Source organism: Otolemur garnettii, unplaced genomic scaffold, assembly GCF_000181295.1.
Source record: "Otolemur garnettii isolate 467f Iridium unplaced genomic scaffold, OtoGar3 scaffold00055, whole genome shotgun sequence".
In the NCBI taxonomy this organism is placed as follows: Eukaryota; Metazoa; Chordata; class Mammalia; order Primates; family Galagidae; genus Otolemur; species Otolemur garnettii.
In genome coordinates, this window is record NW_003852450.1 from 7,146,299 (window position 1) to 7,162,443 (window position 16,145).

The 16,145-nt window shown below is 50.5% G+C and overlaps 2 protein-coding genes across 2 annotated transcripts in view; both read left to right on the top strand.

Moving 5' to 3' along the window:
* Nucleotides 1-9,626, top strand: part of PTPN7 (protein tyrosine phosphatase, non-receptor type 7) — an 11,888-nt gene extending 2,262 nt beyond the window's left edge. Inside the window, exons 3-11 of the mRNA XM_003792271.2 lie at nt 485-668; nt 953-1,037; nt 2,781-2,857; nt 3,642-3,779; nt 4,147-4,257; nt 5,544-5,701; nt 7,491-7,604; nt 9,290-9,408; nt 9,598-9,626. Of these exons, the coding sequence (XP_003792319.1) occupies nt 485-668; nt 953-1,037; nt 2,781-2,857; nt 3,642-3,779; nt 4,147-4,257; nt 5,544-5,701; nt 7,491-7,604; nt 9,290-9,383 (961 nt within the window). The 3' untranslated portion in view covers nt 9,384-9,408; nt 9,598-9,626. The remainder of the gene's footprint in view (nt 1-484; nt 669-952; nt 1,038-2,780; nt 2,858-3,641; nt 3,780-4,146; nt 4,258-5,543; nt 5,702-7,490; nt 7,605-9,289; nt 9,409-9,597) is intronic.
* A 3,088-nt stretch (nt 9,627-12,714) lies between these two features.
* Nucleotides 12,715-16,145, top strand: part of ARL8A (ADP ribosylation factor like GTPase 8A) — an 11,656-nt gene continuing 8,225 nt past the window's right edge. Inside the window, exon 1 of the mRNA XM_012806662.1 lies at nt 12,715-13,002. Within this exon, the coding sequence (XP_012662116.1) occupies nt 12,880-13,002 (123 nt within the window). The 5' untranslated portion in view covers nt 12,715-12,879. The remainder of the gene's footprint in view (nt 13,003-16,145) is intronic.

Consider the following 16,145-nt stretch of genomic DNA (forward strand, 5'->3'; position numbering starts at 1 on the left):
CGTTCAGTTACTCCCTTCCCTCCATCTGTACCTTCAGGTCTGAGAGTTGAGCCCAGAGGGCCCTCAGTTGTTGACTCCAATTGGGAAAGGAAACCAATAGTGCTCATTTGCATGTCCTTTGCACGTCTGAGCCACAAAGTTTCATGTTAGCCCTGAGCCTGCTCCCTAAATCTTGGATTAGCCTGAGCAGTTCCTGGGGCGAGGCCAGCAGCCTTCTTGTTACTGGAGGCAGGTTGGAGCCTCAGGGCCTGGCCGGGAATGGGAAGAGGTGGACAGCCTTAGAAAGAGCAGCTGGGTTCAAGGCCCTGTACAGAGTGACAGAAGGATAAGATCATACAGCAGGGCCTGAACCTGCAAATTCCCTGGGCCTTCAAGTCAAGGCAAAGACAAGGAGTGGACTCCCCAGATGTGCCTTATAATAATAATACTTGTCAGAAAAGCAAACACTGGGGGCTCACTAGGCACTGGGTGGCTGTGTCTGCAGGCGGGGCTCCAATGTGGCTCTGATGCTGGACGTGCGATCCTTGGGAGCCGTGGAGCCCATCTGCTCAGTGAACACACCCCGGGAGGTCACTCTGCACTTTCTACGCACAGCTGGACACCCCCTTACCCGCTGGGCTCTGCAACACCAGCCACCCAGCCCCAAGCAGCTAGAGGAAGAATTCTTGGTAAGAACTTGGGGGCCCCCATGGAGTCACTCTACCTCACTGCATCAGAGGCAGCCAGCTATACCCATTCTGTCATGGTCACCATGGGCTCTTTAGGAAAGAGAACTCCAGAGCCCGGGGACAGGGTCACCCCCAGGCTTTCCCGTCTACCTCCACCCCTTCTGGAGCTGCACACTAATGCCAAGAAAGAATGGCCAGGGCCCAACGGTAGTAGAAAAGGGTAGAGAGGAAAAGAGGAGGCTGGAAAGGGTACCAACTGTTCACTCCTTTCCTCCCCCTGCCAGAAGATTCCTTCAAATTTTGTCAGCCCTGAAGACCTGGATATCCCTGGCCATGCCTCCAAGGACCGATATAAGACCATCTTGCCAAGTAAGGACTGCAGGTGGGATGGAGGGAGGTGAATACTGCGCTGGGGCTGGAGAACTTCAGGAGGCAGGATGCACAGCCTCCCCCGGGAAGGACTGCCTTACTTTTAGCCTCTCCTTTTAGCTGAGAAAGCCCAGACCATACCTAGCTAGGGGAAGAAGAGGCAGTAACCACAGCAACAGCAACAACAACAATATTTGCAGATGTTCACCGTGGGCCAGTTGTCTAATCCTTTAGACAACTCATTTCTCACAATGATCCCACGAAATTGATACTATGATACCAGTATGCCCATTTTATAAATGAGGAAACTGAAGCACAGAGAAGTTGAATAATTTGTCCATGGTCGCACAGCTAGTTGCACCAACCCTTTTTCCTCATCTTCTTCTCATATGGGAAACGCCCGGCAAAGGTTTGCAGTGGAAAAGACACCATCAGGAGGGAGGGCAATGAGAAAGTCAGACAAAGGCCGGCCGGTAGTGGCAAGAGAGCAATGAGAGGTTGGGACAACAGACCCTGGGCTGTAAGGGGTTGACCCTACAAGCTGACAGACCCAGGGCTAGCACCGTCCATTTTTGAGGTAGGCAAGAAGCCTCTGGACCTTAAGGCCCTTGGAGCCTCTCCCCCCCTCCTCTCTCCCAACAGAGCAGCCTCACTGGGCTAGCACACCTCCAGTGACTCCCAGCAGAGGTTATAGCTCAGCTGAGCACACTGGTGCTGCCCACCACTAACCCTTCTGGTATGCCCTCTGCCTGCATCAGGAGGCTTCTAGCACTCATCCAAGCTGTAAGGAGGAGTAGCCCTCCTACTTTAATACATTACATTAATGTTCTTGACCTAATTCTAATGAGTCCTGCAGGCACCTGAGAGGGGAAAAGTCTTTCTGCCTGAGATTCTATGGGGCACCCTCTGTCCATAACCAGGCTGGCAGAGGAAGAGCAAGTCTCCTCTCCTTTCCTTATAAGCCAAATTCTTCATCAGTGTTTGGGTTTGATTTGGAGAAATACTATGTACTACCTCCCACCACCCTTAGAGGGAGAGGCCATAATGCCTTGTGGCTGAGTGAAATCTGAGTTCTAGTCCCACTTTACTGTTACATGATCTTAGGCAGGTCATTCATCTGAATCCCATAATCATTGTCAGAAAAAAATTCTTTCTCTACAACATCTCTTGTTCCATTTCTACTGGTACAATCTTATTCTAAATCCTGACTGATCTTCCCATTTGGTCTTTGCTGCTCCATTCTCTTTCTTCAGTTAACTGTCCCAGATTATTGCTTCAATCATGTCATTCTCCTGCTCAATAACATTCTATGGCTCCCTATTGTCTACATATAAATAATTCATTGGATATCAGGCTACCTGCTATACACAAGGTACTGTGATGACCACAGGAACTCTCTCTTTTTTTGAGACAGAGCCTCAAGCTATCACCCTGGGTTAGAGTGCTGTGGCATCACAGCTCACAGCAACCTCCAACTCCTGGGTTCAAGTGATTCTCCTGCCTCTGCTTCCCAAGTAGCTAGAACTATAGACACCCACCACAACGCCCGGCTTTTTTTTGGTTGCAACTGTCATTGTTTGGCGGGCCGGGATGGATTCGAACCCACCAGCTCACTGGCTAAGCGCCTTAGCCACTTGAGCCACAGGTGCGGAGCCAAGGAACTCTCTTCTTTCTGATGCTGCTGGAGTCTGCATTAGTTGGTTACATTTTGACCTCTAATCTCCACTAATTTTTACTTTCTAGATCCCCAGAGCCGTGTCTGTCTTGGTCGGGAACAGAGCCAGGAGGATGGAGACTACATTAATGCCAACTACATTCGAGTGAGTGGCGGGGCTGCAATGGCAGTGTGGGGAATAGGGTGGGGGTGGGGCTGTGTCTGAAGGTGACTGAGAATATCTTCCAGCTGCAGTGCTCCCTAATGGCTCAAAGTGGGCAGAACCTCAGTCAGGAGACCAGAGAAGAGAAAAGCTGTTGTCTAGGGAAGCAGTGGGAAGACACAATCTTCCATTCTTCCATTTGCTGGCCAAAACCAGGTGAAAGGGTCTGGATTTCACCATCATTTAAGGCATAGGAACCTGAGGATCCTGAAAGGGAAAAAAAAAAACAGGTTACAGAGAGGATGCTACATTTTGCTACTAAATATATATAAGTAGCATGCAAAGGTGAATTGTCATTCAGCAATACCAAATAACACTGTTTTGGTATTTCATGCTAGACGAACACCACAGAATAGGAAAGGAATAAACATTTTAGAGCACTTGCTATATGCTCAACTCTTGATCTACCTTATTGAATTTAATCCACACTAATTCCTATAAGATAGATATTATTATGCCCAATTTACGGATGAGAAAACTGAGGCTTACTGAAGCTAGGTAACCAGTTTCCAGTGGCACGGCTTGGAAATAGCAGAACGGGGATCTGATCCTCACTCCAGAATGTACATCTTTCCCACCACATGGCTTCTGGATGTGTGCGCCCATGCACAGGCGTGTCTACGTTCACTGGCTTCAGCCTGATCCCAGCACCTGCAGAATCTGGGATCTCCCTAGAGCTCTAATTTCACTGCTTGCCATCCCTTCTCCTGTGCTTCCACCTTTCCAGGGTTATGATGGGCAAGAGAAGGTCTACATTGCAACCCAAGGCCCCATGCCCAACACAGTGTCGGACTTCTGGGAGATGGTATGGCAAGAAGAAGTATCCATCATTGTCATGCTCACTCAGCTCCGAGAGGGCAAGGAGGTAGGAGGCACAGCCACAGTCCTTGGTGAACCTAGAAAGGGCTATGCCTTCCCCTCACCACACACACCCTGTGCATATGCCCAAGCAGGGCAGCTCAGGACCAGAGGCTTCCCTGAGAACCAGCCCTGGCTCGCACCTCTCAGAAAGGTCCCTGAGATGCACCCCAGGGAAGCTGTTCACAGCCAAAATGTGGGACAGGGTGAACATTTTATCTGCTGGTGTCAAGCTCAGGAGAGCCAGGAACCACTTGCTGATCCCCCACAGTGGGAGTGGATCATGGGGAGGGGATACCACCCCCTTCTATGCTGCCCTGGGCCCTGCACCAGATGACAGGCTGCCCCTCTTCTAACCTCAATCTCCCTCCTAGAAATGTGTCCACTATTGGCCCACAGAAGAGGAAACCTATGGACCCTTCCGCATCTGCATTCAGGACATGAAAGAGCATCCAGAATACACAGTGCGGCAGCTTACCATCCAGGTACTGTCCTAGGGCCGAGCCTAGTCCACGGGGAAGTTGAGCCACACCCAGCATCTCTGGAACTCCAGCACAGTCTTCACTGGGAGCCACAGGCTTACTCATAAAAATCTTTTAAAACCCGTATCTGGCTCAGCACCCATAGCACAGTGATTATGGTACCAGCCACATACACCGAAGGTGGCAGGTTCAAACCTGGCCTGGGCCAGCTAAACAACTGCAACAAAAAAATAGCTGGGCATTGTGGTGGGCACCTGTAGTCCCAGCTACTTGGGAGGCTGAGGCAAGAGAATTGCTTAAACCCAGGAGCTGGAGGTTGCTGTGAGCTGTGATGCCATAGCACTCTACTGAGGGTGACACAGTGAGACTCTGTCTCAAAAAAGAAAAAAAAAATCTAAAATATCATTTTAAGTCATAGAAGAAAGAGAGAAACTTGGACTATCCTCAGGGAGCCTCTAGTCTAACAGGGCAGAGCCAACAAACCAAATAGAAACCAAGAGAAACCATAGTCTATCTATGCTGAATGGTCCAAGGAAGGAGAGGTAGGATCCAGGAGTTGTGCTGAAGGAGGGAGAGGAGGTTGGAATAGATGCATAATGACACATGTCAAAGTGCTTTTAAAATGCTCTCTGTGATTATACGGTATTTTACATTTTTTCAAAGCATTTCTCTATTAACCCATTCTCCACCAAACATCCTGGAAAGTAAACCAATTAGATATCACTGTCCCATTTTCCAGGTGAATAAAATGGGCCTTGTCCAAGTCATGTGTGTGTTAGAGGCAAAACTAGGACTTGGGGCAGCACCTGTGGCTCAGTGAATAGGGCACCAGCCCCATATACCAAGGGCGGTGGGTTCAAACCTGGCCCTGGCCGAACTGCAACAAAAAATAGCTGGTTGTTGTGGCAGGCGCCTGTATTCCCAGCTGCTAGGGAGGCTGAGGCAGGAGATTTGTCTAAGCCCAGGAGCTGGAGGTTGCTGTGAGCTGTGATGCCACAACACTCTACCGAGGGCAAGAAAGTAAGACTGTCTCTAAAAAAAAAAAAAATACTAGGACATGAACTTGGATCTTTCCTCTCCCAGGGCAATGTTCCTTCCCAGCATTTTGGAGGGGGAAAGAAACAGTAGAGTACGATGAGCAAGAAAAGTGCCAACCTTGCCTGCTTTGAGTCAATGATTCCCCCATAGAGTAATTTCAGCCTATGCCCACCTCTGGCCCCAGAGAAGAAGGTGGGCAGCATCCCCAACCCCAGCCTGATTCTAATTCTCATGCCTTGTCTCCAACCCAGTACCAGGAAGAATGCCGATCAATAAAGCATGTCCTCTTCTCTGCCTGGCCTGACCACCAGACTCCAGAATCAGCTCGACCCCTGCTGCGCTTGGTGGCTGAGGTGGAGGAGACCCCAGAGGAAGCTTCTCACACCAGGCCCATTGTGGTCCACTGCAGGTGCGTGACCCCTCCCTCCACAGCACCCTGTGATGCTGTTCTCTTCTCCCCTGCCCCCTGATTCTGTGCTGGGAAGGGGTCTGATCAGAACAGCATCAAGCATGCCTCATTCTTACTTGGACAGGAATCTCAGGATCAGTCAGCAAGTGCTCTTTTTACCTCCTTTGTGCAGAACCTGGACATCTTTGCTGGACACTCAGGCATAATCCAGAGAGGGGATGGATTGTCAGGAAGCTCCCAGTCTGCTGGGGGATACATAAATGTGATCCCTGCTAGAGGGGAACTCTTGTATTCATACAACAAATATTTATTGAAAGCCTATTACTGTCAGGCACAGTGTTAGATGCAAAGGAAACAGCTGTGAACAAAAGAGTTTGGTTTTCCCTGACAGGTCTACAGCCTGGTGGGAAAGACAGCTGATTAAACAATTAAATACAACATAATGTGATGCTATGATGGGGGTATGCTGGGGGAGCATAGCACCAAGTTGCCTAACCCAGACTTTAGCCAGAGAAAGTTCACAGGAGAAAGGACATCCAAGCCAAGATAAGACCTGGAAAGTGAATTAGCCAAGTGAGGAGAGAAAAGGTGAGGTGTTCCAGGTAGAGAGAACAGCATATGGAAGGGCCTAGAGAATAAGTTTTTAAATTGATACATTCCTGGAAGCAGAGTTAGAGATTGGGCCTGGAGGTCATGTTATGGGTACAGTTCCCAGCCCCTAGGCTGTGGACCAATACCAGTCCATGGCCTATTAGGAACTGGGCTGCCCAGCAGGAGGTGAGTGGTGGAAAAGCAAGGAAAGCTTCCTCTGCTTGACTCCCCATTGCTTGTGTCACTGCCTGAGCTCTTCCTCTTATTACATCAGCGGCAGCATTAGATCCTCATAGGAGCACAAACCCTGCCATAAACTGTGCGTGAGAAGGCTTTCCTTATGAGAATCTAAGCCACCGCCACCACCATGGAAAAATTGTCTCCCATGAAAACCCATCTCTGTTGCCAAAAAGGTTGCAGACTGCTGACATATGGTGTAATGATGAGACAGGAGTCTGGAAGGCAAATGAAGGCAAGATGCTGAGGGACCCAGTGGGACTGGCTAAGACACTCAGATTTGCCATTTAGAAAGAGTGCTTTGGCTACCGCGTGAAAAGGGGGTTGGAGTGGAGTAGGGGATGGTGCAAGAGAGCAGGAGACCATTTGGAATGTGTATCCTAAATAAAACAGAATAGAGAGGCAAAAGTACAGACAGAGGGGTCTCCCGAACCCACTCACAAGTAGCACCCGGGCACAAATGCTAGGAGGTCATTCGTGGCTTCTATTAGAAGAAGAGGAGGCCTGAGAGAGTTGTGAAATTTAAAAAGGGCAAGAAAAGGCGAGCAGAGAGATGGCTGTGGGAGGGAACTGAGGTGGGAAAAGGGCTGAGCGTTGGCAGCTGTGGGAGATGGGTCCAAGCTGGAAAGGAAGTCACGGTTAGATAACGGAGCTTAGGAGGTCAGCAAGTGCGCAAGTGGGGGACTGTCAGCTGGTAACCGCTTTAGACTGCTAAGCAGAAGAGAGATCATCAGAATGTCCACAGGGACCAGCAGGTGGCCTGCAGAGGCTTAGCACAAGGTGCCAGTCATAGCCTGCCTCCCACAGGGACCCCGGGGGTCTGGAATCTGAAGCATTGCTGCCTTTCTCCATCTCCACAGTCCTAGCCCCCCAGATAGAGCACCATTAGGTCCCATTTCACTCTCCACTCTTTGAGGCCTAGCTCATGTGACCTTCCCATCCCCTCCCTGGCTACATTCAGTGCAGGGATTGGCCGGACTGGCTGCTTCATCGCCACCCGAATTGGCTGTCAACAGCTGAAAGCCCGAGGGGAAGTGGACATTCTGGGCATCGTGTGCCAACTGCGGCTAGACAGGTGGGTCCACAGATATAAACAAGACCGACAACATTAACAAGTGTCATTAGTGTCTCTGGGCCTCAGAGCACTGCTAGGTACATCACCATCAAGCACTCATCAAGAGCAAGGAAGGGAACCCTTTTGCTTAAAGAGCTGTTTATTTTGCAAGTAACACCCAAGAAAAAAATCTCTATCTGAAATTTTGGTCTGAAGTTCTGGAATTAAACATGCCACTTTATGGATTTACCCTGAACCTTTGATCTTTTTTTTCTCCCATACTCTCTACACAGACAAAAGTTGGTAATGTTTGGTTCGAGATACTAGGTAGCCACAAATAATAAGCCGAAGATCACTGGGTTTGGAGACAAAGGACTTGTACCTCACTGAGCTGTTACTCTACTTCTCTGGGCCCCTATTTCTTTATCTAGACTGATGAAGATATCTTCCAGTCTGTTGGGGGATACATAAATGTGGTCCCTGCTGTTGGGGAACTCATTTCCATGAACAACTGCCCCCAAAGAGTTATTAATCTATTGTAAGGAATGAATTAACTTCTGTGAAAGTGGCTCGGCGCCTGTAACTCAGTGGCTAGGGCACCAGCCACATACACCGGAGCTGGCAGGTTTGAACCTGGCCCAGGCCTGCCACACAACAATGACAACTACAACCAAAAAATAGCCTGGTGTTGAGGCAGTCTCCTGTAGTTCCAGCTACTTGGGAGGCTGAGGCAAGAGAATCACTTAAACCCTAGAGATTGAGGTTGCTGTGAGCTGTGACATCATAGCACTCTACCGAGGGCAACATAGTGAGACTCTGTCTCAAATAACAAAACAAAACTTCTATGAAAGTATTTTGGGGCTCGGCGCCTGTGGCTCAAGCGGCTAAGGCGCCAGCCACATACACCTAAGGTGGTGGATTCAAATCTCCAGCCCGGGCCCACCAAACAACAATGATGGCTGCAACCAAAAAATGGCCGGGCGTTCTGGCGGGCGCCTGTAGTCCTAGCTACTTGGGAGGCTGAGGCAGGAGACTCGCTTGAGCCCAGGAGTTGGAGGTTGCTGTGAGCTATGATGCCACAACACTCTACCCAGGGGACAGCTTGAGGCTCTGTCTCAAAAAAAAAAAAAAAAGAAAGAAAGTATTTTGGAAACGAGGACTACTCTACAAATGTATAGAATCACTATTTTTTTTTATTAAGTCATAGCAGTGTACACTAATACTATCATGGGGTATAGTGTACTGTTTCTATATACAATTTGAAATACTTTTATCCAACTGGTTAACATAGCCTTCATGTCTTTTTCTCTTAGTTATTGTGTTAAAACATTTATATTCTACATTTAGAGAGATTTTCATATTGGCAAGAGGGAAACTTGGGGCTCAGGGATATTCCTAGCCCCACCGAGGGACCAGAGGTCTGGCTTTGCCTCAGGAGCTGAATGGGTCAGGGAAGACAGTTCCCCCTGGGCACATCCAGCCACAGGGCTCAGCCCTGAGTGAGAGGTAGAAGGCTTCCTTCAAAGAAGGTCAGGGGGGCAGCAGGAGGAGTAGGAAGTACAAAGAATGAGTATATGTGAAGAAGTGGCATATTCTCAGAGAAAGTCAGGACTTTGCCAGTGGGACTACAAGGATGTTTGACTTGAGCCATTCAGCAAGCACCCTGACCCTCCTTCACTCATGGTTTATTGTGTTTCTCCTTGCAGAGGGGGTATGATCCAGACCGCAGAGCAATACCAGTTCCTACATCATACTTTGGCCCTGTATGCGGCCCAGCTGCCTGAGGAGCCTAGTCCCTGACCCCTACCAACCTCCACCAGCCCAGGTGCTTACCCCATCTGACCCCTGGGAAGGTGGGTCTGGGGAAAGGGGGCTGCATGATCTGGTGGTACCCCCTGGGTGGGCAAGGGGAAGGAATGCAGGGCATTTCCAGCCACAGGGAGCTGCTGTACCAGCAAGGACAAGGGGCCAGACTCCAGGTTTTCACCACTGGCCACTCCTCTGCTTCCTCTAGTGGCCCCAAATGGACCACAGTGGGAGCCCCCTGTTTCTCTTGGAACTTAAAGATGGGAACTGGCACTTACAACAAAAAAGAAACCCAGGTATTCTGGTCTTCTCTGAGATGCTGTTTGTGAGCTTCAGTTTCCTCATCTATAACATGGACATAAAGTGCTTTGCTGCCGTAAGGAGAGGCAATCAGACAAGTTCCTAGTAGCCATTCCAGCTGCATCTCCTTCCTGGGGCTGGCAAGAGGATGATTCCACGCTCACCCTCCACCTGGGCCCAGCCCAAGCACAGGCCAGATACAAGAGTGAGGAAAAGTCTGGTCCTGACTTCAAAGTCTCAGCATCCTAGCAGTGACTCTCTGATCCCCCTCCATATATGAGGGCTAGACCCCACTTCCCTACCAACGAGAACAAGGACTTGGATTACCTTTGTGTCTACCCATGTATCCTGAGAGCAAGCTACAGAGGTAACCAGGCCTGGAAGTTGAGATGTCTGGAAAAAGGAATGTATAGGGACTAGTCAGGGGCCAAGAGAGCTCCCCCTGACTCCGTAATTGCCAGCCACTCACCCCAACTACTCTCTAGGGTAGGCCATCATTCTCTGCTTTGCTTCCACGACCTCACATAATACCCTGGGCATGCAGGAAGTACCAAAGAAAGAAGGGAGAAGACGAGACAAAGAGCTCAGCCAGATTTTAGATAACCAACCCCACCACTACCCTTCATACAACTGCAATTGCAGAGTACACCTGAAGAGCTCAGTTGTTTCCAAAAGCAGTCTGGGTTATTACCACTTCATGCAGACATGGAGGCTCAACTGAACTAGGAGCCCTCACTATTTCCCCCAGAGAACTAACTCCCTTTGTTCATCTCAGCATCAACATAATTTCCAGGTGACCCCAGATCTATCTCAGGGCTGAACTACACACCCCAGGATTTATCCTCCTTGAATCCAGCACAAAGGTGCCTATTCTGAAATGGCGGTGAATGTAAGGCACCGTTTCTCCTGGCACTCCACCCCTGAGCTCTGCCCTGGCTGATACCAGTTCTCCGTGGCAACCCCCCAGGAACTGAATCCTGGAAAACATTTGGGTCTCTGTACTCATGACACCTCTTCTGAAGAACTTGCAGTGCTAAAACTGAGCTTGATTGTCTTAATACTTCTGCTTGGCCTTCCTGAGAAGCTCCTCCTTCGTTGCAGCCCTGGGGATGGACTCACTTGCACCTCCACCTTCCTTAAACCTTGCAAGAGGCACTGCTGTGTATAGGTGGAGGGCTCTCAAGTGCCTGATCCTGCCCTGAGCTCAGACCCAGTCTGGAGGGAAGAAACGGCATAGCCCCAAAGGCTCCCATTCGTGGCACTGTCACCCTGACCCTGTTTCTGAGCTCAGAGGCTACAAGCTCTACAAAAGAAACCAAGTGGGAAAATAAAGACTTCTTAGACCACTGATTCATTCCTTCTTTCCATCTTCCTCTCAGGCCTCTGAGGCCTCTTTGTAGCAATAGAGAGTAAAGTCTCCATGGATGAGGAACAAGCTACAAATCTTTACCTCTGGGATATGCACTTTTCTAGCATTTCCAGAGACATCAAACGAAGTGAAACTGAAGTCAATTTAGGAAGTGAGACAGGTGTACTGTCACACTCCACTCAGGCCTCTATAACGAAATGTAGTACCACAAACTGAGCCTCTTTATAAACAACAGAGATTTATTACTCACAGTTCTGGAGCCTGGGAAGTCCAACATCAAGGCCCTTGCTTATTCAGTGTCTGGTTAGGGCCTATTTTCTGGCTCATAGGCAGAGTCTTCACTCTGTTCTTACATGGTAGAAGGGGTATAAGCTAGCATTCTCTCTCTCCCCTCCTCCCCTCTTTTATATAAGGCCACTAATCCCATTCATGAAGGCTGGCCCTCATGACCTAATCACTGCCTAATACCACTACCTTGGAGATTAGGATTTCAGCATATGAAGTTTGGGTGGACACAAACTCAGATCATAACATGTGCCTCAGAAACTAAAAAGGGACCTACGTAAGGGGCAGGGACTAGAAAGATAGCGCTTAATAAACCAGAATATTGTACTAGTCCAAGACCTTGTGATTCCTCCACTTTGGCAACTGTTTGATTATTTGGGGTTGTCTAACTCTTGGATAGAATTGACAGGTATTATTGATATTAATAGTTTATTCACCTTTTACTAAAACAATAGAATGTATGTGTGAGTACATTTGAAAACCAAATCCTAAGGAACATCCAGCATAGACTGGGGACTAGCAAGGTACAGCCAGCTGGGGTGATCAGCCTGCTGACTGAGCAAGCCCTAAGGTCAGCTCCTGGCAGGGAAGAGAGGAAGGAGCAGGGTGGAGGGCATCTCCACAGGCCCTACACCACCTACTACTCTCAGTTCTCCTGTTGAAGTAAACTTTGCTTTTTACAATAGGGCAACGTGTTCCTGTGCCACAAATGTTACCAGAAATCCCCCACCTGGATTTTATCTGTTTCAGTATCATGGCGATGCTAGTAAAAATCAGCATCCAATAAAAGCATCGATTTCACTGTAGGCCAGCGCTTCCTAAACAAGTGGTCCAGGTAAATTGTGGTTAACAACAAGATGGAGTAGGAAACGACCCAATATGGTTATTACTCTCTGCTGGGCACCTTTTGAGAGGATAGGCTGTGTGCCCAAGGGTGCTCAGAGGTAGATGTTCCCGAAACAAAAGGCCTCCGTTTGCCTCCCTTTCATAGAGCTCTCATCTTAGTGTCCTAGGAAGTGGGTGACCCACCCTCTTTCAACCTGGAAACGTTCCTGCTTAACCAGCCACCTCTACTACACCACCCTTTAGGAAAGGGGATGCCAGTCAGAGCCAGGCAACCAGGGAGAGGGGAAGGGAAAATAAATTAAACTCTATATTCCCCAAGCGCCCCTCGACGCCAGCTGCCAGTCAACTCTTATCCTTGAAGCCCGCAGGTTCCCCGCCCATCCCGCGCTGACCCCGGCCGCCGACTCTGGGCGAGAGAGGAGCGCGCGCTCGCTCGGGTGCGAGCAGGACACTGCCGGGCCGCGCTGGAGGGCGGCGGCGGCGGCGCCGGAGGAGGAGGAGGGCGCTGAAGCCACACCCATCAGCGAGCCGATTCGGGGGCAGCGAGTCGTCGGCCGCTGCTCTCAAGCCTCCGCCCGCACCGAGCAGCGGGACCCGGGCTGCACCGGGGAGGGGCCGCTCCGGGCCGCAGCGCTAGGGCAGCGAGGGGCGGCTGGGACCCGGCACCGGGTGGAGCCGGCGGCAGCGACCATGATCGCTTTGTTCAACAAGCTGCTGGACTGGTTCAAGGCCCTGTTCTGGAAGGAGGAGATGGAGCTCACGCTGGTCGGGCTGCAGTACTCGGGCAAGACCACCTTCGTCAACGTGATCGCGGTAAGAGGGTGCTGGACGCGGGACGCAGGCCCGGGGTGCGGGCCGCAGATCTGGCCTGTCTCCGCCCGCGCCGCGCCCTAGTGATCCCGGGTCGCTGCCTGGCATAGCCGGGCACGGCCGGGCGCCGGGCGGGGGAGGAGCCGGCCCCGGGCGCTTGGGGCCTAGTACGGCCAGTGGAGGAATCTGGTGGCGCGCCACTCGCCCTCTAGCCTCGGCCGGGATGGCATGGCTGAGGGTGAGGGAAAGGGTTGAAGAGACCGGACTAGCGCCCCGGGGCTGGAGGCATCGAGGGAGTCTTGAGGCAGAATGGATCCTCTGTCGGCTGAGACCGGTCTCCTCTGGGCATGACGGGGCGAAAGTCCCCGGGCCTTCCTGCCCCGGTTGTAGAGGGTCACGGGACGGGGCGACTGAGTGGCTTGGGAAGGGGGCCTGGGCAAACCCAGCCCCACCCTGAGGGCTTAACCCCTTCTTGCCGGAAGTTGAAGCCCCGGCACTATTGGGGGGGGGGTATCCCCTGGGGATGGAGGAGTCAGCTGAGGCCCTTGGCTGAAGCCCAGACTCCTCCTCCTCAACCTCTCCCCAAGACCTGCTGTGTCTAGGATGGACACGGGGGTCCAGGGAGGATGGCACCACAGAGGGAGTCTGGAGTCTCTGCCTGACTCAGAAGTTGCAGGAGGAGGTACTCCCAACCAGAGTGGAGTTGTAAGGGGCGCTGCCCCGTTGGGGACATTGGGCGAGAGTGGCTCTGAGGTCTTTGGGTAGTCAGGACTGAGGTGGATTGTAAGAATCCTTCAATGCCAGGGAAGAGGTGGGGAAGGAGTTAAAATCTCTCTCTCTCAAAAAAAAAAAAAAAAGGAAGATGAGCTCCCTGGGTGTGAGCTGAGGCTGCAGTAATGGCTGCGGCCTCCCTTTCAGAGCTGGGGCTGGACCAGGCTTGTGGGTGAGGCAGCTTGGGACAGGGGCTGGGACTGTCCCAGTCCCAAAGCTGGGGTTTCTGAGAACTGTGAATTGACCAGATACTGACTAAAAATGCTGATGAGGTAGGTTAGCAAAAAGAATGTGGCCACCAGCCTCATACCTCCACCTGCCCAACCTGGCAGAAGATGGGCCTCCTGGATGGGTCTCAGCATCCCAGAGGGAGTATTCCAGGAGGGAATGTCACTTACACTGGACCTGAGGCACAAGGGCAGATGTGGACCTGAAGGGGCTGGTGCCCATAGTCACATGATTGGGCACTGACTTCCTTTCTGAAGCAGGCTCTGCAAATGACCTCTGCCCCTTCCTGGACCCAGAGTCTCCTGGCTCCTAGATCTGTCAGGACACGATCTTCAGCAATGCTGGGATTCTTGGCATGAGATTTTTCTCAGCTATCCTCTGCTACTGGGCCCCTGTCTGCCTGTCTGCCCCTAGGGTCAGAGGCCCACTGATTAGATTTGACATTGACTTGGGCTCTTGGGCATCAGCAACACCTGGATTCCTCTCCGGCTCTGCAGGCCTATGAGGCTTGGGTTTTAGGCATTTAGGTCTGGGATATATCTCTGGGGTAAGACCAAAAGAAGAAATAAGTTGCTGTGGCTCGGCCTAGGTGTCACTTCCTGTCCCAAGGGAAGATCTTGTGGAGCATTAGTAAGGCTCAGGACAGGGATCCACAGGGACCCAAATCAGATCCAGAGGCTAACCTTTGACAGAAGCACCCCCTCCAGACCACCATCATGTCTAGAGAGTTGGGGACTATGACAGGTCAGAAACAGAACCCAAGAGTTCCAAATTTCACTGCCAGGGTCAATAGTTTCTGTGGTGTACAGTAGACATTCTCCTTTCCCCAGTCCACATGTTCCCCTTTCTGATAATAAATATGCAACTTCCACTGACTAGTATATCCTGAAAGAGCAAGCTGAATTTCTTCTTTAAAAGAGGCTTCCCAAGGGAAACCACCCCCTGTGGGCTGCAGGTGGAATTCCAGTGTCTGGGTAACTCCAGTGTTTTCAGATGGTCCAGGGCTACCACACTGGCATTTCTGTCCGCCCTGTGTATAATCACAGTTGAGTGTCTTCCAGAAAGAAATGAAGAGTCAGAACCCTGGGCCCTGTTCCCATGCCTACCACTGAATTTCTGAATTACCTTTGCCGGTTCATTTGGTCTCCATTTGTCTCAGATCCTTCCTCACAGGGTCTTTTTTACTCACTCTATGAGGTCTAGCTGTAAATAGAAATTGAGTTTAGCATGGCTAGTTGCTCAGCAGGTTAATGCGAGCTGGAAATAAATTAGATAGAGACTTTAAAATGCTTTTAAGAACCTGAAACAGATCATTTTGAGTTCTGAAAAGTTGTGATGCGAGCCAAGTGGGAGATGTTTAACCGTAGGGGGAACAAAAGGGTCATTTTCAAATATTTAAAAGTTTAAATGACTATACTATAGAAGAACTAGTATCAGGGTACCCAAGGCAACTTAGGACCAAGAAGTGGAAGTTACAGGAAGACTGCTTTTGACTCACTATAAAGAACTTTTTGATAGTTGGAGCTGACTCAAGAGGGAGTGGGACAGAGGGAGCTTTAAGTCTGAGATAAAAGGTTGGATCTCAGCTGGGTGTGTGATTCACGCCTGTAATCCTAGCACTCTGGGAGGCCGAGAAGGGTGGATTGCTTGAGTTCGAGACCAGCCTGAGCCAAAAAGCGAGATCCCCGTCCCTACTAAAAATAGAAAGACTGACGCCAGAGGATCGTTTGAGCCCAAGTTGGAGGTTGCTGTGAGCCATGATGCCACAGCACTCTACCCAGGGCAACAGCTTGAGACTCTGTCTCCAAAAAAAAAGGTTGGATCTCATTTCAGACATGATGACTTAAGGTTAATTCTGACCTTAAGTGAGGAGTTTGTGGGACAGGGAGGGAAATTTCCATTAGCAGGGAAATTAAATCATAAACTGATTCCATGTTAGCTCCCATTGACAGCTGACCATGAACTATGTCAGTGCGAGGGAGCCTAGCTCCTGGAAGGTTTTCCTAGCATTTCCCTTTGCCATGGTCACATTCTGCCAGGCTGGCTTCTCATTTAGTTGGGAGCCTATGGACCTTCCAGTTGCCAAAGAGCAATGATGGTTCCCCGTGCTGTATCAAACTTGTTTCCTGGCTCGGTGCCTGTGGCTC